The 24,842-nt window shown below is 46.2% G+C and overlaps 1 protein-coding gene across 1 annotated transcript; it reads left to right on the plus strand.

Annotated features, from left to right (window-relative positions):
• Positions 1 to 19,774: 19,774 nt before the first annotated feature.
• On the plus strand, positions 19,775 to 22,519 carry LOC130293979 (protein spinster homolog 1-like). The gene is made up of 2 exons (XM_056543322.1): positions 19,775 to 19,861; positions 20,979 to 22,519. The coding sequence occupies exon 2, from the start codon at positions 21,004 to 21,006 to the stop codon at positions 22,516 to 22,518; it is 1,515 nt and encodes a 504-aa protein (XP_056399297.1). The 5' UTR covers positions 19,775 to 19,861; positions 20,979 to 21,003; the 3' UTR covers position 22,519.
• The last annotated feature ends 2,323 nt before the right edge of the window (positions 22,520 to 24,842 follow it).

Genomic DNA, 24,842 nt, shown 5'->3' on the forward strand with positions numbered 1-24,842 from the left:
TGCTGCCTGCCCTGACCTTCTGCTACGTCCGACCTTGCTCTTGCCTTGTCCCTTGTACCGCGCCTGTCTCAGCCATCAGCCATCGCTATCGGGTGGAACAACCTGGGGGTTACCTGCCGCTGCAAGTCCATCCTGCTTTGCGGCGGGCTCTGGTGAAAACCAGTAACCCCTTAGACTCCGTTCCCCTGGTACGGCCCACGTCATCACCCCACTGATACAGAGGATCCACCACCAGTGTCCTCACTGCATTCCTATCCGGATCCTGACAGTAGATCCGGCCATGGATCCCGCTGTGGTTCCGCTGCCTGTTGTCACTGACCTTACCACGGTGGTCGCCCAGCAATCCCAACAGATCGCGCAACAAGGACAGCAGCTGACCCAACTGACCGTCATGCTGCAACAACTTCTGCCACAGCTTCAGCAATCATCTCCTCCGCCAGCTCCTGCACCTCCTCCGCAGCGAGTGGCCGCTCCTAGCCTCCGCCTGTCTCTACCGGACAAGTTTGATGGGGACTCTAAACAGTGCCGTGGTTTCCTGTCTCAATGTTCCCTACACTTGGAGATGATGTCGGACCAATTCCCCTGCTGGAGCGGGGTTCTTCTTTGTCTCTAAAAAAGACGGTTCCTTACGGCCATGCATTGACTACCGCGGTTTAAATAAAATCACCATCAAAAACCGCTATCCCCTGCCTTTGATCTCTGAACTCCTTGACCGTCTTCGTGGTGCCAATATTTTCACTAAATTGGACTTAAGAGGCGCATATAATCTTATTCGCATCAGGAAAGGGGATGAGTGGAAGACCGCATTCGAATATCTAGTTATGCCCTTTGGGCTCTGCAACGCCCCTGCAGTCTTCCAGGACTTCGTTAATGAAATATTTCGGGACTTGTTATATACCTGTGTTGTGGTTTACCTGGACGACATCTTGATTTTCTCCTCTAGCCTGGAGGAACACCGTCGTCATGTCCGCCTAGTGCTCCAGAGACTCAGCGAAAATCACCTGTATGCCAAAATGGAAAAATGTCTCTTTGAATGCAATTCTCTTCCGTTCCTAGGTTACCTAGTCTCTGGCCAAGGGCTTTAAATGGACCCAGACAAACTGTCAGCGGTTTTAGATTGGCCACGCCCTTCTGGACTCCGTGCTATCCAACGCTTTCTGGGATTTGCCAACTACTACCGACAGTTTATTCCCCATTTCTCCACCATTGTGGCCCCTATTGTGGCCCTGACCAGGAAGAATGCCAACCCTAAGTCATGGCCTCCTCAAGCAGATGAGGCCTTCAATCGTCTCAAAACTGCCTTCGCTTCTGCTCCAGTGCTGTCCAGACCTGATCCATCGAAACTTTTCTTGCTGGAAGTGGACGCCTCCTCAGTCGGAGCAGGAGCCGTACTTCTCTAAAAAAAACTCTACCGGATGTAACATTACTTGTGGTTTCTTTTCTAAAACTTTCTCTCCGGCAGAAAAAAATTACTCCATTGGAGATCGTGAACTTCTAGCCATCAAGTTAGCACTCGAAGAATGGAGGCATCTATTGGAGGGTTCCAAACACCCCATTGTCATTTACACTGACCACAAGAATCTCTCGTACCTCCAGTCTGCCCAGCGTCTGAATCCTCGCCAGGCTAGATGGTCGTTGTTTTTTGCCCGCTTTAACTTCGAGATTCACTTTCGTCCTGCAGACAAAAATGTCAGGGCTGACGCCCTTTCATGTTCCTCTGATGCCACCGAATCTGAAGTCCCTCTGCAGCATATCGTACCTCCTGAGTGCCTGGTCTCCTCTGCTCCAGCTTCACTTGGAAAAACTCCTTCTGGAAAGACCTTTGTCCCTCCACGCCAGCGCCTCAAGATCCTCAAATGGGGACATTCCTCTCACCTTGCTGGCCATGCTGGCATCAAGAAGTCCATCCAGCTTATTTCTCGTTTGTATTGGTGGCCTACGCTGGCGGGTGACGTCACTGATTTCATTCGGGCCTGTACGGTTTGCGCCTGGGATAAAACCCCTCGCCAGAAGCCCGCTGGACTCCTCCTTCCTTTACTCGTTCCCGAGCAGCCATGGTCCCAAATTGGCATGGATTTTATTACGGATCTGCCTGTATCCCATAGCAACACCGTCATCTGGGTGGTCGTTGATCGTTTCTCCAAAATGGCACACTTCATTCCGCTTCCAGGTCTTCCTTCTGCGCCACAATTGGCGAAGCAATTTTTTCTGCATGTTTTTCACCTTCACGGGCTACCCACGCATATCATCTCGGATAGAGGCATTCAATTTGTGTCGAAATTTTGGAGAGCTCTCTGTAACCAATTAAAAATCAAATTACATTTCTTGTCCTCCTGTCACCCCCAATCCAGTAGAGAGAGTAAACCAGATTCTTGGTGACTATTTGCGGCATTTTGTCTCCTCCCGCCAAGACGATTGGGTCGACCTTCTACCCTGGGCTGAATTCTCGTACAATTTCAAAAATTCGGAATCCTCTGCTAAATCCCCGTTCTTTTTGGTGTACGGCCGTCACCCTCTGCCCCCCCCCTCCCCATTCCCACTTCTTCTGGACTGCATGCTGTAGATGAAGTTACCCGGGACTTCTCTGTTATCTGGAAGGAGACTCAAAAGTCGCTCCTACTGGCCTCGTCTCGTATGAAGAGACATGCTGATAAGAAGAGAAGAACTCCTTCTGTCTTCGCTCCTGGGGACAATGTGTGGCTCTCTGCCAAGTATATCCGCTTTCGCGTTCCCAGCTACAAGCTGGGCCCACATTACCTTGGACCATTTAAAATCAAGAGTCAAATCAATCCTGTCTCCTACAAACTTATTCTCCCTCCTTCTCTTCGTATTCCTAACTCCTTTCATGTTTCACTATTCAAACCTCTCATTCTTAACCGCTTTTCCGTCAAGGTCACCGCTCCTGCTCCTGTCTCCTCTGATGTCTTCACTGTAAAGGAAATCCTCGCCTCCAAAGTAGTCAGAGGTAAAAAAAAATTCTCGTAGATTGGGAGAATTGTGGCCCCCGAAGAGAGGTCTTGGGAACCCGAGGATAATATCCTCGACAAGGAGCTCATCCACAAGTTCCTAGGCTCCAAAAAGAGGTGGAGACCAAAGGGGGAATACTGTTACGCCGAGCGCTCCGGGTCCCTGCTCCTCCACGGAGCGCTCATGGCGTTCACCTCCATGCAGCGCCCTGGTCAGACCCGCTGACCGGGAGCGCTGCATTGGTGTCACCGGCGGGGATGCGACCCGCGTCCTCACCTGCCCCGTCCTCCGTCTGCTCAGTCCCGGCGCCGGCTCTCTGAGATTTAAAGGGCCAGTGCGCCATTGATTGGCGCCTGGCCCAATCAGTACCTGCACCAGTGTTCTCCTTATAAAAACCCACTTCCCCTACCTGGTATAACCGGATCTTGTTGCCTAGTGCCAGTGAAAGCGTTTTGTGTATGTTCCAAGCCAGTGTTCCAGACCCTCTGCTGTTTCCCCTGACTACGATCCTTGCTGCCTGCCCTGACCTTCTGCTACGTCCGACCTTGCTCTTGCCTTGTCCCTTGTACCGCGCCTGTCTCAGCCGTCAGCTGGGGTTGAGTCGCTAGCGGGTGGAACGACCTGGGAGTTACCTGCCGCTGCAAGTCCATCCCGCTTTGCGGCGGGCTCTGGTGAAAACCAGTAACCCCTTAGACTCCCTTCCCCTGGTACGGCCCACGTCATCACCCCACTGACACATAGGATCCACCACCAGTGTCCTCGCTGCATTCCTATCCGGATCCTGACAAGGATGAGTCAGGAGCAAGCATTCGCAGTACCAAAGAGGGATTCATAACCCCTTCACTAAAGATTAATGTTGAAATTTGCATTAAGCATGTATTTAGCTACTGCTAAACATCCAAAAATTAAAGGGCCAAGGCCCGAAGCATCTGTGAGGCAAGTAGTTCCTGAAAGACACAGGATGAGCCAGGAGCAGGCATTCGCAGTACCCAAGAGGGTTTCATAACCCCTTACATATAAAGATCAATGCTGAAATTTGCATTAAGCATGTATTTAGCTACTGCTAAACATCCAAAAATTAATGGGCCAAGGCCCGAAGCATCTGTGAGGCAAGTAGTTCCTGAAAGACACAGGATGAGCCAGGAGCAGGCATTTGCAGTACCCAAGAGGGTTTCATAACCCCTTACATTTAAAGATCAATGTTGAAATTTGCATTAAGTATGTATTTAGCTACTGCTAAACATCCAAAAATTAAAGGGCCAAGGCCCGAAGCATCTTAGAGGCAAGTAGTTCCTGAAAGACACAGGATGAGCAAGGTGCAGGCATTCGCAGTACCCAAGAGGGTTTCATAACCCCTTACATATAAAGATCAATGTTGAAATTTGCATTAAGCATGTATTTAGCTACTGCTAAACATCCAAAAATTAAAGGCCCAAGGCCAGAAGCGTCAGTGAGGCAAGTAGTTCCTGAAAGACACAGGATGAGTTAGGAGCAGGCATTCGCAGTACCAAAGAGGGTTTCATAACCCTAATTGATAACCAAAGAGGGTTTCATAACCATAATTGGGAAGTGTTGGTATAGCAGCATGGACAATCTACTCTGAGGCATCTGGCATTGGTGGCTGGAAATTCTGGCTGATCCATCTCTGATTCATCTTGAGAAACATCAATCTCTCCACATTTTTAGTGGACAGACCAGTTCGCCTTGGGGTGACTATGGCCCTGGCCACACTAAACACCCGCTCTGATGGCACACTACTGGCCGGACAGGACAGCTTTTCCAGGGCAAACTCTGCTAGTTGCGGCCATAAATCAAGTTTGGCTGCCCAGAAGTCCAGAGGATCTTCAATGTTTGTTGGCATGGCCATGTCAAGGTATGCCACCACCTGCTGGTTCAGGTCCTGCTCCATGTCTACCTGCTGCTGATGAGTTGCTTCACTATGCGGGTGAAGAAAGCTACTCATCAGCGACTGTAGACTCAGGCTGCTGCTGATTGAGCTGGTACTACTCCTGCCACCCCTCCCCAGTAGCCATGGCAGTGGAAGGTGAGTGCAGAGGGCCCCCCGAGTCAGACATGCGAGTGGATGGACCATGTCGCCGATAGGCATTGGCCAACTGACTACGTAAGATCTCTCTGTAGTAGGTCAGTTTGTCCTCCCTCTCAGTGGGTGTAAAAAAGGCCCCCATTCTGGGACAGTAGCGAGGGTCCAATAAGGTGGAGGTCCAGAAGTCATCCCGCTGACGAATTTTGAATATTCGGGGGTCACTACGCAAGCAACTGAGCATGCATCTTGCCATTTGTGCCAGTGACTCGGAGGACTACCTGCCTCCATCTCCACTGCATACTGCCACGGTGTGTCTGGGTCCTCTGTCTCGCCTTCCTCATTAACCCTCCAGCTTCTCTGGCTGCTCCTGCTCCTCCTCTCCTGTCCGATGACTAGAAACACCGGCCATCTCATCCAACCTAAACTGTGCTCCGCTCTGCCCCTCATCCTCCTCCTCCAGTTCAGCCCCCACAGGGCTCATGCAGCCTTGAGATGTAGGCGCAACATCCCCATTGCCGTGACCAGCCATCGTTTCAATCATTCGTTGTAGGAAATGTAGAAGTGGAATTACGTCGTTCATGGTGTAATCCAGGTGACTTACAAATAATGTGGCTTCCTCAAGGGGCCTCAGCAAATGGCAGGTGTCACGTATGAGCTGCCACTGGTTCACATTGAAGTTATACAGGGGAGTACTCCTATCTGCTTGGATCATCAAGAAATCGGTGATGGCTTTTCTTTGTTCGTATAGTCTGTCCAACATATGGAGGGTTAAATTCCAACGTGTAGCAACATCACAAATAAGACTATGTTGTGGGATACCGTTCTGATGCTGCAGCTCAAGGAAGGTGTGCTTGGCGGTGTACGAGTGGCTGAAGTGCATGCATAGTTTCCTTGCCATTTTCAGGATGTTTTGCAAATGGGGTGAAGACTTGAGGAAGTGCTTGAGAACCAGATTCAACACGTGTGCTATGCAGGGTGCATGTTTCACATTTCCTTGTCGCAGCGTGGACACGATGTTCTTCCCGTTGTCGGTCACCATGGTTCCCATTTCCAGATTTCGTGGAGTAAGCCATACTCGGATTTCTTTACGAATGAACTTTAGCAGTTCCTCCCCTGTGTGACTCCGTTTGCCAAGGCAAACCATGTGAAGAACAGCTTGACACCGCCGTGCCCTACACACATGGTACGATGAAGGGCCACCGAGATTTGGACGTGTAGTGGAGGCCGAGGACACAGTGGAGGATGTGGAGGCAGCATCGCACACTGTAACAGGACCAACTGCCTGAGAGTGAGAGCGTGGAGGAGGAAGCGGTGTGACCTGTGCAAGTTGCTGTTGTGGCTGTGCAGGAACCACATTTACCCAGTGGGCCGTAAAAGACAAGTATTGTCCCTGCCCGTAGTTACAGCTCCACATGTCGGCGCTGCCGTGCACTTTTGAACACACCGACAGGCTCAAGGACTGGCCCACCTTCGCATGTACAAACTTATGCAGGGCTGGTACTGCCTTCTTCACAAAGAAATGACGGCTTGGGACTCTCCACCTCGGCTCGGCACAAGCCATAAATTTTCTGAAAGGTGCAGAGTCCACCAATTGAAAAGGGAGGGACTGCAGCACCAGCAACTTGGACAGGAGCACATACAACTTCTGTGCCGTTGGATGAGTGGGCGCATACTGTTGTCTCTTGGACATGGCTTCGCCGATGGATTGTTGGCGGAATGGCTGACTAAAAGCGGGAGAAGCAGGAGCATCTGGAGCTACAGAAGGAGGCTTTGACACACAGCTCCCTTCGGCTGAGGTGGTGGAGCCTTGGCTGGATGAAGGAGGGAGCGGATGGCCACTGGTTGATGCAGCAGGCTTGAACACTACATCGGAGCCACGGTTCTCCCAGGCCGCTTTATGGTGGTGAAGCATGTATTGATGCAGAGCCGTTGTGCCAACATTGAGATCCTGGCCACGCTTCACCTTCTGCCGACATGTCTTGCATGTGGCTACGTGAACCTCCTCCGGATACCTGATGAAAAACTGCCACACCGGCTTGTAGCTGATTTTCCCACCTACAGTCCGCACTAATTGACTGCTACTGGCGCCGTCTCCAGGAACACCTGTTCCATTACCTCCTGGAAAGGTAGGCTGGCGCGAAGCAGGTGGTCTCCCCCGGGCACGTTTGGCTCCTAAATTTTCACTTCTGCCACCATGCTGACTGCCAACCGTGCTACCACCTTGCTGCCTCAAGGGCAACCAGCAACTCTCTTCTCTTGATGATGATGAAGCCCCTTCTGCACCCGGCTCCCAATTGTGATCAGCTTCATCATCATCAACAGGTGTGGGCACGTCACTGATCTCCTACTCAGGTTCCCCAACAGTGTCTGCTTCAGGACCCTGAACCCTTGCAACACCGCCTCCCACATCACTCTCCGCATCACTACTTGGCCGCCTATCTCCTCCCCTTCTTGGCTGGGCAGTAGCTGCTTACTGTCCTCTATTAGATCGTCCTCAGTGAATAGTGGAGCATAAGATACTTCTCTAGGAGAGGGAACAGCATAGGACAAAGGCAATGGGAGGACAGGGACTGCTCCCGGGCCATGCCAACTGAGGGTTGTGTCTGAGGAACCCACCGACTGTTGACTGGGGGTGTCAGATGACACTTGTGATGATGTGGATGAGTGTGTTAACCAATCGACGACGGCAGATGGGTTGCTGGTCGAGACACAACCGCTGGCTGATAACGGGAGCTCAGGCCTCTTGCTGCGACTCCTGTTGCCACTCGCCCCTAGTCTGCTGCCAACTCTGCCTGAATTATGTAGGCCTCTGCCACTCCTCTGTGCACGTCCTGGCATTTCTCTGCCTGACATACTTAGTGCGTATATGAGGGTATTACAATACACTATACTACTCTTTAAACAGTATTTGTCTAGAACAGCAGCAGGTGATTACTTGTGGCTGCCCTTTCACAGTATGTAGGCCCTGTATCTGTATTTTTGTAAAACACCAGCCGGTGAATACTATTGTTTGGACTTTCACAGTATGTAGGCCCTTGACAGATTAACAGATACAAAATGGTACACTACTTGGATGATCGTATGCGGTATGCACTGATGAGGGCAGAAATTTGCGCAACAATACGCAGTAAAAAAATCTGTATTTTTGTAAAACACCAGCCGGTGAATACTATTGTTTGGACTTTCACAGTATGTAGGCCCTTGCCAGACTAACAGGTACAAAATGGTATAATACTTGGATGTACGTATGCGGTATGCACTGATGAGGGCAGTAATATGCGCAACTATACGCAGAAAAAAATCTGTGTTTTTGTAAAACACCAGCTGGTGAATACTATTGTTTGGACTTTCACAGTATGTAGCCACTTGACAGATTAACAGGTAGAAAATGGTACAATACTTGGATGTACGTATGCGGTATGCACTGATGAGGGCAGTAATATGCGCAACAATACGCAGAAAAAATCTGTATTTTTTAAAAACACCAGCAGGTGATTACTTTTGCCAGGAGTCAGGACTTTCCCTGTATCTAGACTTGTTACAGATACAGAACAGTAGACTGCTTTGATGTAGGCATGTGGTATGCACTTATGCACAGTCCGCTGAAAAATATCTTATTTGTGAACAGCAGCAGGACCCAACAGTGCAGCACCACAATAAAAAAATCCAGGGATTAAACCCTAAATTGCACTCTGTCACACAATTCTGAGCAGCAGGTGATTTGTGGAGCAAAAAAACACTGAATTGCGCAAAAAAATTAGGAGATAAGATGGTTCATAAAGTTTAGGCAGCTTGTTGCTCTGTATGAGGCAGCTAACAGCTATCTGCCCCTCTCTGATGCAATGCTCGATAACGTTAATAGGAGGTTTAGACAGGGCCAGATTAAGGCTGCCTGGAAGATGGAGCACTCTGTTATGATGCCCCCCCCCCCTCCCCCAAAAAATTGGCCTGGGCATATTAGACTATTAGACACTGTGGGTGTCACAGGAGTCTGGCCCCTGTTCAAATAAAATGGTCTGCATGGTTTAAAATCACATCAGTTCAGGTCACTCTTTCCAGTAGTTGCAAAGCTACAACACCTATTATGTCTGGAGAGCTTCAGGCATTATAGGAGTTGTAGTTTTGTAACAGCTGGAGCCTCAAATTGGGGTACAGTGTCATCCATTATTACTGCAAAACTTAGAAATGATGATAGACCTAATGGAACAGTCAGGAGAATACACAAACATAAAATGACTCACAGGAGACGTCTTCTCTGTTTTCTTTCCTTTTCTTCTTCATCTGGTCCAGACGCCATGTCTTCTTCCAGCTCCATCTTCCTCTGTAAATTTCGATGTATGGACATCATTGGTTCCTCACTCTGCCAGCCGCTCCTCATCCTCTGTATAAAGACAACAATCATTATAACCCTTCAAGAGACTGTGCTTCCTAAATATAGTACTGCCAAACCAGGGGCGGACACAGACAACAGAGGGCCCCTGTGCAAAGAATATGCCTGGACCCCCCCCCGACCCAGGTAATATGTTTGCTAGGTAAGCAGGTAGTACGTTTGCAATTAGTAAATTAGGTAAGTAGAACATTCTCTAAGTAGGTAGGCAAGTAGTATATTTGCAAGTTATTTAGGCAGGTAGTAAGTTCAGTTGGTAGGAAGGCAAGTAAAAGGTTTGCCGCTAGGTAGGTAGGTTACCGTATATACTCGAGTATAAGCCGACCCGAATATAAGCCGAGGCCCCCTAATTTCACCCCAAAATCCCAGGAAAAGTTATTGACTCGAGTATAAACCTAGGCTGGGAAATACATCATCCCCCCCTGTCATCATCCAGACCCCCGTCTTTAACACCCTCATCATCATCACCCTGTCATCACCCCCCCTTCATCATCCCCCCTTCATCATCACTGCCTGTCATCATCCCCCCTTCATCATCCCACACCCCCCCTTCATCATCCATTTGTCATCATCCCCTTGTCATCATCCCACACCCCCCTTCATCATCCCCTTGTCATCATCCCCACCCCCCTTCATCATCCCCTTTTCATCATCCCACACACCCCCTTCATCATCCCCTTGTCATCATCCCCTTGTCATCATCCCCACCCCCCTTCATCATTCCCTTGTCATCATCCTCTTGTCATCATCCCATACCCCCCCTTCATCCTCCCCGTCATTATCCCACACACCCCCTCTTCATCATCCCCTTGTCATAATCCCACACACCCCCTTCATCATCCCCTTGTCATCATCACCACATGTCATCATCATCACCGCTTGTCAATATCTGATACAGTGGTCTTCAACCTGCGGACCTCCAGATGTTTCAAAACTACAACTCCCAGCAAGCCCAGGCAGCCATCGGCTGTCGGGGCTTGCTGGGAGTTGTAGTTTTGAAACCTCTGGAGATCCGCAGGTTGAAGACCACTGCGGCCTTCGACATCATCCAGCCCCCTATCACCCCATTTAGTTCTGTACTTACCTCCGCTCGGCGCTGGTCCGGTGCTGCAGGACTGTCCGGTGGGGAGGTTGTCCGGTGGGATAGTGGTTCTGGGCTGTCATCTTCACCGGGGGGGCCTCTTCTCCGCGCTTCGGGCCCGGAATAGAGGCGTTGCCTTGACGATGACGCAGAGGGACGTTGGTAATGAACGTACCTCTGCGTCGTCGTCAAGGTAACGTGACTATTCCGGGCCCGAAGCGCGGAGAAGAGGCCCCCCCGATGAAGATGGCAGCCCGGAACCACTATCCCACCGGACGACCTCCCCACCGGACAGTCCTGCAGCACCGGACCAGCGCCGAGCGGAGGAGATGAGTACAGAACTAAAGGGGGTGAGAGGGGCTGGATGATGTCGAAGGCCGCAGTGGTCTTCAACCTGCGGACCTCCAGAGGTTTCAAAACTACAACTCCTAGCAAGCCCGGACAGCCGATGGCTTCCCGGGCTTGCTGGGAGTTGTAGTTTTGACACCTCTGGAGGTCCGCAGGTTGAAGACCACTGAGGGCGGAGAGTTCACTCGAGTATAAGCCGAGGGGGGTGTTTTCAGCACGAAAAATCGTGCTGAAAAACTCGGCTTATACTCGAGTATATACGGTATACGTTTGTTAGGTAGGCAGGAAAAGCATTTGTTAGGTAGGTAATATGTTTGGTTGGTAGGTAGGCAGGTATATGTTTGGTTGGTAGGTGGGTGGCCACGTTACATTTGGTAGGTAGGCCCTTAGTCCAGTTTTTTCCAAACAGGCTTTGGCTGTTTGGGCATGCTGGGAGTTGTAGTTTTGCAACAGCTGGAGGCACTCAGGTTGGGAAACACTGGACTAAGGGCCCAACTACCCACCAAAATGCCACCTTCTGCTGCAAAACTCTAACTTCCAGCTTAAGACTGTCCGAGCATGCTGGGAGTTGTAGTTTTGCAACAGATGGAGAGACAATGTTTCGAAAACACTGCCGTAGTTAGTGTTTCCCAACCTGGGGGCCTCCAGCTGTTGCAAAACTACAACTCCCAGCATGCCCGGACAGTCTTAAGCTGGGAGTTGGAGTTTTTCATCAGCTGGAGGCACCCAGGTTGGAAAACAATGGACTAAGGACCTACCTACCAAACCTGAGTGTCTCCAGCTGTTGCAGAACTATAACTCCCAGCATGCCTGGACAGCTAAAGACTGTCAGGGGAATGCTGGGAGTTGTAGTTTTGCAACAGCTGGAAGTCGACAGGTTGGAAAATACTGACTAAGGCAGTGTTTTCAAAACAGTGTCTCTCCAGGTGGTCCAAAACTACAACTCCCAGCATGCCCGGACAGTCTCTAGCTGTCAAGGCATGCTGGAAGTTATAGTTTTGCAACAGCTGGAGGCACACTTATTTGTAAACACTGGTGTAACACTGGAGGCACACTGATTTGTAAAACTGGTGCTACATAGTTACATAGTTACATAGTTAGTACGGTCGAAAAAAGACATATGTCCATCAAGTTCAACCAGGGAATTAAGGGGTAGGGGTGTGGCGCGATATTGGGGAAGGGATGAGATTTTATATTTCTTCATAAGCATTAATGTTATTTTGTTCCAGGAATGTATCTAATCCTGTTTTAAAGCTGTTAATTGTTCCTGCTGTGACCAGTTCCTGAGATAGACCGTTCCATAAATTCACAGTCCTCACGGTAAAGAAGGCGTGTCGCCCCTTGAGACTAAACTTTTTCTTCTCCAGACGGAGGGAGTGCCCCCTCGTCCTTTGGGGGGGTTTAACCTGGAACAGTTTTTCTCCATATTTTTTGTATGGGCCATTAATATACTTGAAAACGATTAAGGAAGTGTGAGATGTACTCAATCTGGTGTGGTGACCGAGAACTTCAGTCTGAGTATAATCTCCTGTATACCCTGATTAAGCAGAAAATTCGTCAAGATAAATGGGGGTGACTGGTTCTCAAGGTCTTGAGTGTGATGGAAATGTGTTGTATGGTTCTGTCTGTGAATATGTAATGATGATAGTGGTGTTTATGAATAATTCAAGAGGGTGATGATGGGTGTTTGTATAAACTTGAGGGTATGTATATATATATAATGAAGGAGGGTGATAGGTGTTCCTGTATAAACTGGAGAATCTGTATATAATGATCGGTGTATATGGGAGAGAGGGAAAAGTATGGGGGAGAAAAGTATCTTGATAGGTGTTTGTGAATGATTGGAGAGGGGGATGGTAAGTGTTACTGTATAAATTGGAGAATATGCATGTATATAATGAATATTTGTGATGATAGGTGTTTCTATATAAACTGCAGGATGTGTGTGTATATATTGATCGGTGTATATGGGAGAGAGAAGTATAGGGGAGAAGGAAATGATTGAAGGAGAAGGGGGATGATGAAAGAGAGATAGAGGATGGTGAAAATAAAAGAAAAGGCTCTTACTTGGATAGATAAAAGCGTAATTTATTTGTAATTTAATAATATAAAACAGGAAAAAACGCTGGGCCCTAGTGCTTATACTTTCCAATGCATATGAAACAGTTAAAATAATTCATAAGTGTAATTCATAACAAGGTCAGTAGATGAAAAGCACTAAATAGTTATACAATGTGCAATAGTAGGTAAATGAACCCGGTGCTGCGACCGCAAGGTATAACAGACCAAGTCAATTGCTCTCGGTACGGCGACCGTAGAGATGTGTGAAATAGTCAAGTAGTCCACGGTGCTGCGACCGTATGCCAGAAAGAAGAAACAAAGTCACAATGTAGCGGTACTGCGACCGTATGCCAGAAAGAAGAAACAAAGTCACAATGTAGCGGTGCTGCGACCGTAGTTGGTAGTACAATTCAATGGGACACAGTGTGTCAATGTTGCGAGGGTGCGTGCTGTCTCTAACAGAGTGAGGGAGCCATGGATTGGCAGTGGGCCAAAAGGAGGAAGCTCCAGCGGTTGCAAGGCTGGGTAGTGGAAAGGGGGAAGAAATATCTTGTGGTACTATGTACCTCTCACCCGGTCACTCCTATGGACTTTGTGATGTCGGTCCTCACTCTGGAAACGAAGCCGCTTGTTTGTGGCTGTCTGCGGTCACTGGTGCTCGGCTTCTCCTCGTGGCGGTGAGCGTGTTGGGCGCGTAATAGAATCCTGGCGCGCTGTGATGATCCTGTGGTTCAGCTGGTGGTGATAGTGCTTGCAATGGTGTCTACTGCCTTAAGACTAGACGCGTTTCGGACCCTCTAGGTCCGTCCTCAGTAGTATATTAATATACTTATATACGTTTATCATATCCCCCCTTAAACGTCTCTTCTCAAGACTAAACAATTGTAACTCCTTTAATCGCTCCTCATAGCTAAGATGTTCCATGCCCCATATTAGTTTAGTCGCGCGTCTCTGCACCCTTTCCAACTCCGCAGTGTCCCTTTTATGGACAGGTGCCCAAAACTGAACAGCATATTCCAGGTAAGGCCGTACCAATGATTTATAAAGGGGGAGTATTATGTCCCTGTCCCTTGAGTCCATGCCTCTTTTGATACATGACAATATCCTGCCGGCTTTGGAAGCAGCAGCCTGACATTGCATGCTATTCTGTAGTCTGTGATCTACAAGTACACCCAGATCCTTCTCTACCAGTGACTCTGCCAGTTTAATCCCCCCTAAGACATACGATGCATGCAGGTTATTAGTACCCAGATGCATAACTTTACATTTATCCACATTGAACCTCATTTGCCAAGTGGATGCCCAGACACTTAGTCTATCCAAGTCATCTTGTAACTTATGCACATCCTCTATAGACTGTACTGTGCTACAAAGCTTGGTGTCATCTGCAAAGATAGAAACAGAGCTGTTAATACCATCCTCTATATCATTGATAAATAAATTAAACAACAGCGGTCCCAGTACTGAACCTTGGAGTACACCACTAATAACCGGGGACCAATCAGAGTACGAATCATTGACCACCACTCTCTGGGTACGATCCATGAGCCAGTGTTCAATCCAGTTACAAACTAAAATTTCCAAACCCAAAGACCTTAACTTACCTGTCAGACGTCTATGAGGGACAGTATCAAACGCTGAAACAATGATGACACTGAGCACACCGTGATTCACTGACCTGCAGGAAAAGCAGAAGGCGGCAAACAGAGAACGGGACACCAATATTGGAGCAACGGGGGAGCATAGACAGTTGAGTTAGTTTCTTTTGGAATAATTTTCATCCCTGGCACAGTGGATAAAACTAAAATAAAATACTAAAAAGCCAGCAAGTAGAAGTAAAACGTCCGTCTTTATTCAGGGTTCTTCCTTAAAAGCCTTCATGGTGGCAGACAAACCGTGAACATATCAAAAATGTGAAATATTGCACAAACAGAGGGAGGTCCCAAGCATGGCTGACGCGTTTCTGATCTATCGATCCTTACTCATAGCCTGTAGATCCTCAAATGAGGCACCCTTATATACTCCAGGGCATTTTCCCCATTCCCACAGGAAGGGGAGGGACAGGTCCACGTCACATGTGCGCGTGATTAAAACCAAAAGAAAAACATGGGACCAAACACAGATAAATTATTCAGAGACATATCAGTAATGTAATATTAAATCTGTTTTGCTATTTAGACCATGGGGTTGAATGCAATTCAAAAGATAAATCCACACGATTTCCCTATTGTGGAGGGATCGAATATGGTCACCTCCCCTTTTATTTAGGTTCACCTTCTCAATGCCTGAGAACCTGAGGGAAGTGGTGTCTGAATTATGACATATTAGAAAATGTTTAGATATGTTAGAAATGTTTGAGCTTAAAGGGCCAGCAGCATGTCTAATGTGCTCTTGCATGCGTTTTTTAAGGGACCTTTTGGTGGAACCCACATATGTTAAGTGACATTGTGTGCACATGATTTTATATAAAACAAAAGTGTTATCACAGTTTATAAAGTTGTGAATGACATGGCATTTGCCATCCACCGTACCTTCTATTTTCTGGCATTTTTCGGCAAAGGGACATACCACACACCGCGATTTACCGCACTTGTGGAAGCCCTTGGTGCTAATCCACTGGGTGGTAACACTAGCTGTGTCCACCATACTGGGAACAAGGAGATTGGATAGAGTAGGTGCCCGCCTCGCTGCAAATCTCACACCTGACTTTATAATTTCCCCTACCGTGGGATCTGTTGATAGCAAAGGTAAGTGTTTAATTACAATGCGTTTGATGTCATTACATTCTGGACTGTACGTGGTGACAAATGTAGGACAATCTTGTGATTAAGTTGGTTGCTTACTTGTAAAAAGGGATTTTCGATCCATAGGATCCACTCTCGTCCAAGCTTTTTTCAAGAGCCATCCAGGGTAACCTCAAGCCGCCAGGCGTGTGCATGCTGCATCAGCTTCCCTGCGGTACACCTCGGCGGAAGAACTGTTCCGCTTAATTCGTACAAGTTCACCTACTGGTATGGCTCTTACTGTTTGTTTGGAATGGCATGAATTCGCCCTTCGGATGGTATTGCCTGATATCTTTTTTCTGTAAGGATCAACCTCAATTTTATTTGCATCAGGGTTGCCACGTAATATGACATTCAAAAAGGGGGTTTCACTTTTACACCATGTGTGGGTAGACGTAAGATTGAACCGATTATTATTGATATATGTCATGAATGCATCAACGGTCAGATGGTCAGACGACCAAATGATGAACTATATACCTCCCATACCATGCGAGGCATGTGGAAAATGGATTGGTGTCAGAAAAAATTAACTGCTCCTCCCACCAAAAAACAAAAAGCTTAGCCCGAGCTGATGATGACTTTGCTCCCATTGAAGCACCCGTGCGCTGCAAATAAAAATTGTTACCAAACATAAAATAATTGTGTTTTAACACAAAATCTACCACCTCAATAATGTAATGTCTCAAATCCACAGAATATTTAGAAAATCTCATCAGTATATCCGAGATAGTTGATAATGCCAGGTTTTGCGGAATACTGGAATAGAGCGATTCAATGTCGCAAGTAAGCCACGACAGGGAATCACTCCATGTGAATTCATCCATGATTTTTAGCAAGTGCTTAGTGTCCTTGATATAACTTGGGCATTGCATAACCAGAGGTTGCAGTACTGAGTCCAACCACTCGCATAGGTGCTCGTTAAGGGATCCGATCCCCGCCACGATCGGACGCATCGGCAGCGAGAATCAGTCCTTATGCAGCTTGGGTAGCGAGTGGAAGATAGGAATAATTGGAGCAGGCACGAAAATATAATCCACTTCTTTTTGGGTCAAAATAGATCTGGCTTTCCCCTCTTCCAACAGAGTCAACAGTTCTTTTTTAAAAGGTTCAGTGGGATCCCCACAAAGTTTAAGGTAAGTTTTATCATCAGATAGTAGATTTTCATATAAATTGATATACAGTCCCGTGTCCATACATACTACCGAGCCGCCTTTATCGGCGGATCGGATCGTCAAATTTTTGTTTTTCTTTAATTTCTTTATGGCAGCAGCCTCCTTTTTATTCAAATTAGGACGAGTTGTATTGGACATTACTTTTGATTGTAGATTAACCAAATCTTTCATGATAAGGTCCTGGAACCAATCAAAAATTGCTGGTCTGGTCTGTATGGGGTAAAATTTTTGGTTTTCAGTGGAGAAGGTATGTGCAGTATTCACTTCATCACAAATTGATATCCCACTATTTTCAAGGAGACAGAGATCTCTAAAAGCAATTTGTTCTGCTAACGTATACATTAGTGGTAAATCAGGGTTTATAGAAAGTTGAGGTGGGTCCGATGGTTCATCAGCATTTTCCACAAAAATTTTTTTCTTAACTGTTAAAGTTCTCACAAATTTATTTATATCCAAAATTGTCCAATAAACATCAAAATGATGTGTAGGAGAGAAACCCAGTCCTTTCCACAGGACCGAGGTTTCTTCATCTGTAATGATTTGTGCAGAAATGTTAATGACTTGAAAATCCTCTTTTATTACTTTTTCCGTTTGTCCTTGTTACGCTCCGAAGCTCTTCTTCCTATGTTTTCTGCCACCGCGCCTTCCTCGTTTTTTGACTGTCTTCTCGCATTGCGATTCTTGTGAGTGTTCACATATTGCGGTTCTGAGTCCCCGCTAGTGTCCGTGGTATCTGAACAATCTGAATTTTCAGTAAACTCCTGGTCAGAAGAACTAAATTCACATGGAGCGATTCTCTGTCGTGGCTTACTTGCGACATTGAATCGCTCTATTCCAGTATTCCGAAAAACCTGGCATTATCAGCTATCTCGGATATACTGATGAGATTTTCTAAATATTCTGTGGATTTGAGACATTACATTATTGAGGTGGTAGATTTTGTGTTAAAACACAATTATTTTATGTTTGGTAACAATTTTTATTTGCAGCGCACGGGTGCTTCAATGGGAGCAAAGTCATCACCAGCTCGGGCTAACCTTTTTGTTTTTTGGTGGGAGGAGCAGTTTATTTTTCTGACACCAATCCATTTTCCACATGCCTCGCATGGTATGGGAGGTATGTAGACGATGTGGTCATCATTTGGTCGTCCGACCATCTGACCGTTGATGCATTCATGACATATATCAATAATAATCGGTTCAATCTTAAAGGGGTATTCCAGGCAAAAACTTTTTTATATATATCAACTGGCTCCAGAAAGTTAAACAGATTTGTAAATTACTTCTATTAAAAAATCTTAACCCTTCCAGTACTTATGAGCTTCTGAAGTTAAGGTTGTTATTTTCTGTCTAAGTGCTCTCTGATGACACCTGTCTCGGGAAACGCCCAGTTTAGAAGAGGTTTGCTATGGGGATTTGCTTCTAAACTGGGCGTTGCCCGAGACAGGTGTCATCAGAGAGGACTTAGACAGAAAAAAACAACCTTAACTTCAGAAGGTCATAAGTACTGAAAGGATTAAGATTTTTTAATAGAAGTAATTTACAAATCTGTTTAACTTTCTGGAGCCAGTTGATATATAAAAAAAAAGTTTTGGCCTGGAATACCCCTTTAAGTCCCAGGATGCCCTTGGTCCTAGTGGGGTTAAAAGGTCAAAAGATTAAAATATATAAACTAAGAAGACACTGTGAAGTACGGGGATATACTCGGCAGGCCTGAAGAAATATTTTTCTAAAAGATGTTTTTATGTACTTGATGTATTTCTAGGTGTATATTAATATATATATATATATATGCACAAAATGAATTACCGCTCACCACACCCGCAGCTGCTCCTGAGTTCGTGCTGCGGACACGCCGGTTCCGCCTCCGGCTCACACAATTGACAGCAAAGAAGATAGTCCGGCACAGAACTGTAGTATGCAGGTAAAAACTCAGAATTTTATTTCAGCAGGACGCAGTACACAGAAGCCTGTACACAGGCTTCTGTGTACTGCGTCCTGCTGAAAGAAAATTCTGAGTTTTTACCTGCATACTACAGTTCTGTGCCGGACTATCTTCTTTGCTGTCATATATATATATATATATATATATATATATATATATATATATATATATATATATATATGTCAAAGAAGAAAGCAGCACTCCTAAAGCGTGAGTAGGTGCCTCCAGCTAGGATCCGGGTCCAGGATCCTTCATACGTAGTTCCAAGGAAAATGCTGTGGCACTCAAGGTATGGTGAAAAAATGAAAACTATTTATTCATCCCAAATGTGCAAAGAGCAACGTTTCAATGGTCTCACACCATCATTATCAAGTGGTTTGATAATGATGGTGTGAGACCATTGAAACGTGGCTCTTTGCACATTTGGGATGAATAAATAGTTTTCATTTTTTCACCATACCTTGAGTGCCACAGCATTTTCCTTGGAACTACGTATGCAGAATCCTGGACACGGACCCTAGCTGGAGGCACCTACTCACGCTTGGAACTATATATACATATATATATATATATATATATATATATATATATATATACACACACACAAATCAAAAAATATGTTGCAGTCTCTTGTAATACCTTTTTTATTGGACTAACAGAATTTTGTAGAGACAAGCTTTCAGGATTCCTCCCTTTATCAAGTCCAATAGTCAAGGTCTAATGATCAAAGGACTTTATAAATTATCAGGGAGGAATCCCAAAAGTTTGTCTCTACACAATTCTGTTAGTCCAATAAAAAAGGTATTACAATCTGCATCACTGGACTAATATGGCTACTCACATTTACTATACAGATATACACATACCTGAAGATGGTTTAGAACCCTGTGATGTCACACATGCTTGTGATGATGTCACCATAAGCTGTACAAGGAGGTAAGCACCGGCTGCAGTCTCTTCAGTGTGTTTTGCATTCACAACCTGTGGTGCAAAGTGTTTGTTAGAGAGTTTCTATTTGCGATAGAGAATTCAAGATTTTGACCGTTCCTTGTCTGAAGAGAGAACCACAAGGTAAGTCTCAGCCTCTTCTATTCATACATACACACACACAAAAAAAAAAGAAATTAATTTCCAAAAGAAATAACAAAAGTTATATTTCTCATAGCATTGTGACAATACTTGGCTTAGGCATTAAACATAATATAACGCACAGATAGTATCATGACCAGAGCTTTTTCTTGCAAAACTGCTAAAATGCAATTATGCCCAAAAAAGCCCCCAAGAAAAAGAGTCCTAATTTATGAAGTTCTAAAAGATATAAGTCTATGAGAAAGATTTGGTGGTGTAGTAAAAGAATGACAGAAAGATTAGGGCAGAAATATAATTGTATATAATAGAATTCTGTGTGTACTAACAATAGAAATACTCCTGGTACTCCGAAAGGGAAAATTTTCAAATCAACTAGTGGCAGAAATTCATATAGGGTACGGATAGATCCCAATGAGGTGGGGTAGGTTCATTATTAGTAAATGTATATAGCGGGATAGCCCAATTGTATCTACAGTATGAAGTTCACATGGCCCAGTGACCATACAGCCAAGCCCTTATAATCCGCCATTACTGGGACAGATTCAGGGTTATCAGATATTACTATGACCGGAGAGGTTCAGGTTTATCAGATATTACTAGGACCGGACAGGTTCAGGGTTATCAGATATTACTAGGACCGGACAGGTTCAGGGTTATCAGATATTACTAGGACCGGACGGAATCAGGGTTGTCAGATATTACTAGGACCGGACAGGTTCAGGGTTATCAGATATTACTAGGACCGGACAGGTTCAGGGTTATCAGATATTACTAGGACCGGACAGGTTCAGGGTTATCAGATATTACTAGGACCGGACAGGTTCAGGGTTATCAGATATTACTAGGACCGGACAGGTTCAGGGTTATCAGATATTACTAGGACCGGACAGGTTCAGGGTTATCAGACATTGGTAACCTCAGGGAAGACGTCTCCATATAAAACACTTATAGAGAAGCGTCTTCTTCTGAGGCTGCAATGGTCTTAGTGTTATCTTGTGGTTCTGTGCTGGACATTTCTGCTCTGTATGAAGGATCTATTGTATAATGACAGGAATGATGACATGTTGTCTAATGTGTTCACTTATCTCTCTCTCTCTAGTGTTTTCAGGCTCTGACCTGTGACCATGGCCTCTCCACAAGACCCATTGCTGAAGGAGGAGGAAGAAGCAATGGAGGACCATAGTGATATGGATGTAGAAAAGGGCGATATCCCTGAGAGGCAGAACCTGCCATCTCTAAGCGTGATGTCCACCGCACGTTCCATCATCACCGTAGTGATCCTCGCCTTTGTTAATTTGCTCATCTATGCAAATCGCTCCAGCGTGGCGGGGGTGCTGCCTTATATACAGAAAGCATATGACACCAATGCTAGTCTGTCCGGCTTATTGAATACATTGTTCATTGGAAGCTACGTGCTGGTCGCACCAATTGCCGGATATTTGGGCGACCACTGTAATAAGAAATATACTGTTTGCGCAGGAGTCATCGTTTGGCTGAGCATGACACTTACCCTGTCATTCATCCCTGACGGGTACTTCCTGCTCTTCCTGCTGACGAGTGGACTGGTTGGAGCCGGAGAGGCGACTTTCTGCACCATCGCCCCCTCCATCATTGCAGACCTTTTTACAAGTGACCAGCGGACCCGCATGCTGAACGTGTTTTACTCCGTCATACCTGTAGGCTGCGGACTAGGATACATCATCGGGCCCAAAGTGACTGATGCAGCAAGGGGCGATTGGCACTGGGCGTTTCGGGTCACCCCTGGCCTGGGCCTCATAGCTGTGGCTTTGATGATTTTGGTCACAAAGGAGCTTCCAAGAACGACTACAAACGGGAAGAAGAACAACAAATCCCAGAAGTTTGCCAAATGGGCGACAGATCTGAAAAAACTTTTTAAAAATCGAAGCTTCATGTTAACCACCATGGGATCGACGGCTGTATCCTTCATAGTGGGAGCCATAGGTGTATGGGGTCCGTCATACCTGACCCACGCACGAACACTCCTACAAGAGAAGGACCCTTGCCGTGCTGAACCGTGTGACTATCACGACATCCTAATATTTGGTGTGGTTACAGTAGTTTCCGGCATTCTGGGAGTTGTAGCAGGGACGGAGATAAGTAAAAGATATCGCAAATCCAACCCACGGGCGGACCCGCTTGTGTGTGGATGCGCAATGATGCTCTCCGCCCCTTTTCTTCTGTTGGCATTGACTTTTGGCAACATCAGCCTCGTTGCCACCAACATCTTCATCTTCATCGGAGAGACGCTTCTGTCAGTAAATTTCACCCTCATATCTGACATTATACTAAAAGTAGTAACTCCGTGGAGGAGATCTTCAGCCCTGGCCGTGCAGATGACAATCTATCACCTCCTAGGTGACGCCGGCAGCCCGTACCTCATCGGCCTGATATCTGACACCTACGAACGAGGATATGCCAAATCCCCTCTTCTGAAATACCGCAGCCTGGAGTATGCCCTCATGACCTGCACCATAATGGCAGTCATCGGAGGGGCCTTCTTCATGGCCACGGCCCTATATATAGAGAGGGACGAAAAAGAAGCAGAGATGGAATCAGAACCTCCGTCATCCTCCTCCTCCTCACTGCTGCCTGCCGATGAGGACCGCGCTTCAGACTGAGGAAAAGTCATTGCTTACCTTTATCTCGTTTACTTCATTAAAAAAAAATTAAGAAAAAAATAACTGCATTTGTTCTATGTTCCACTTTACCCCTTATTCTCTTCCCAGGGGCGGACACAGAGCCCACAGAGGGCCCTTGTGCAAAGAATGTGCCTGTGCCCCCCCCCCCCCCAAAACATCAATTGTTCAGCACCCCCCCCCCTCCATGTGTCACTTACTCAGGTGGACCCCCATATGTCACTTGCTGTATAAGTTTCTAATTATTTATTAAGGCCTCCCATATGCCGCAGCTCATTCAAGCCCCCCACATTAGGTAGCATAGATTCCCAACATTAGGTAGCATAGATTCCCCACATTAGGTAGCATAGTTTCCTCACATTAGGTAGCCTAGTTTCCCCACATTAGGTAGCATAGATTCCCTACATTAGGTAGCACAGGTTCCCCACATCAGGTAACATAGTTTCCCCACATTAGGTAACATAGTTTCCCCACATTAGGTAGCATAGCTTCCCCACATTAGGTAACATAGTTTCCCCACATTAGGTAGCATAGCTTCCCCACATTAGGTAGCATACTTTCCCCACATTAGGTAGCATAGTTTCCCCACATTAGGTAGCACAGATTCCCCACATTAGGTAACATAGTTTCCCCACATTAGGTAGCATAGATTCCTCACATTAGGTAGCCATAGCCCCCCAAACACACAGACAGACACAGACACACACAGAGACACACTTACCTGCCCTGCACAGCGCTTCTCCTCTCCGACAGCGGCCTGACAAGTGACGTCACTGACGTCCTCCTGAGCGGGTCTGCTTGTGCGACGTCCCTCATCAGACCCCGGTCGGCCGGAGGCAGATTCACTGTCTAAAGTGCCCAATGCGCTATTATACCCCGCAGCTGCTTTAGAACAGTGAGCAGCGGCGGCGCCAACCCTACCATGAACCTACTAGGCACAAAAAAAAAGGGGGCAGCAAAATGCCGCCCCTGAAAAGTGCCACCTGGGACTTATGGTCCCACCGGGTCCCATGGTAGGGCCGTTCAGAGGCGGCTCTAGACTTTTTGAGGCCTTAGGTGAAACTTGAACATGAGGCCCTGCTCTATTTTATGCTGAAATTACATGGTGGTCCGGCTGTGAGATGGTTATACTGTGACATCACCGTGTATTATCCCTGTACTGTGACATCACTGTGTATTATCTCTGTACTGTGCCATCACTCTGTGTATTATCCCTGTAATGTGACATCACTGTGTATTAACTCTGTACTGTGCCATCACTGTGTATTATCCCTGTACTGTGACGTCACTGTGTATTATCTCTGTACTGTGCCATCACTCTGTGTATTATCCCTGTACTGTGACATCACTGTGTGTATTATCCCTGTACTGTGACATCACTGTGTATTATCCCTGTACTGTGACATCACTGTGTGTATTATCCCTGTACTGTGACATCACTGTGTATTATCTCTGTACTGTGCCATCACTCTGTGTATTATCCCTGTAATGTGACATCACTGTGTATTAACTCTGTACTGTGCCATCACTGTGTATTATCCCTGTACTGTGACGTCACTGTGTATTATCTCTGTACTGTGCCATCACTGTGTGTATTATCCCTGTACTGTTTTCCCTGGTTGGACTTGATGGACGTATGTCTTTTTTCAACCATACTAACTATGTAACTGTGACATCACTGTGTATTATCCCTGTACTGTGACATCACTGTGTATTATCTCTGTACTGTGACATCACTGTGTATTGTCCCTGTACTGTGACATCACTGTGTGTATTATCCCTGTAATGTGACATCACTGTGTATTATTCCTGCACTGTGACATCACTCTGTATATTATTCCTGTACTGTGACATCACTCTGTATATTATCCCTGTACTGTGACATCACTGTGTGTATTATCCCTGTACTGTGACATCACTGTGTATTATCCCTGTACTGTGACATCACTGTGTATTATCTCTGTACTGTGACATCACTGTGTATTATCCCTGTCCTGTGACATCACTCTGTATATTATCCCTGTACTGTGAAATCACTGTGTATTATTCCTGTACTGTGACATCACTGTGTATTATTCCTGTACTGTGACATCACTGTGTATTATTCCTGTACTGTGACATCACTGTGTATTATTCCTGTACTGTGACATCACTGTGTGTATTATCTCTGTACTGTGATATCACTGTGTATTATCCCTGTACTGTGACGTCACTGTGTATACATAATATACACAGTGATGTCACAGTACAGGGATAATATACACAGTGATGTCACAGTACACTGTGTATTATCCCTGTACTGCAAC

The sequence above is a fragment of the Hyla sarda genome, chromosome 10 (assembly GCF_029499605.1).
Source record: "Hyla sarda isolate aHylSar1 chromosome 10, aHylSar1.hap1, whole genome shotgun sequence".
In the NCBI taxonomy this organism is placed as follows: domain Eukaryota; kingdom Metazoa; phylum Chordata; class Amphibia; order Anura; family Hylidae; genus Hyla; species Hyla sarda.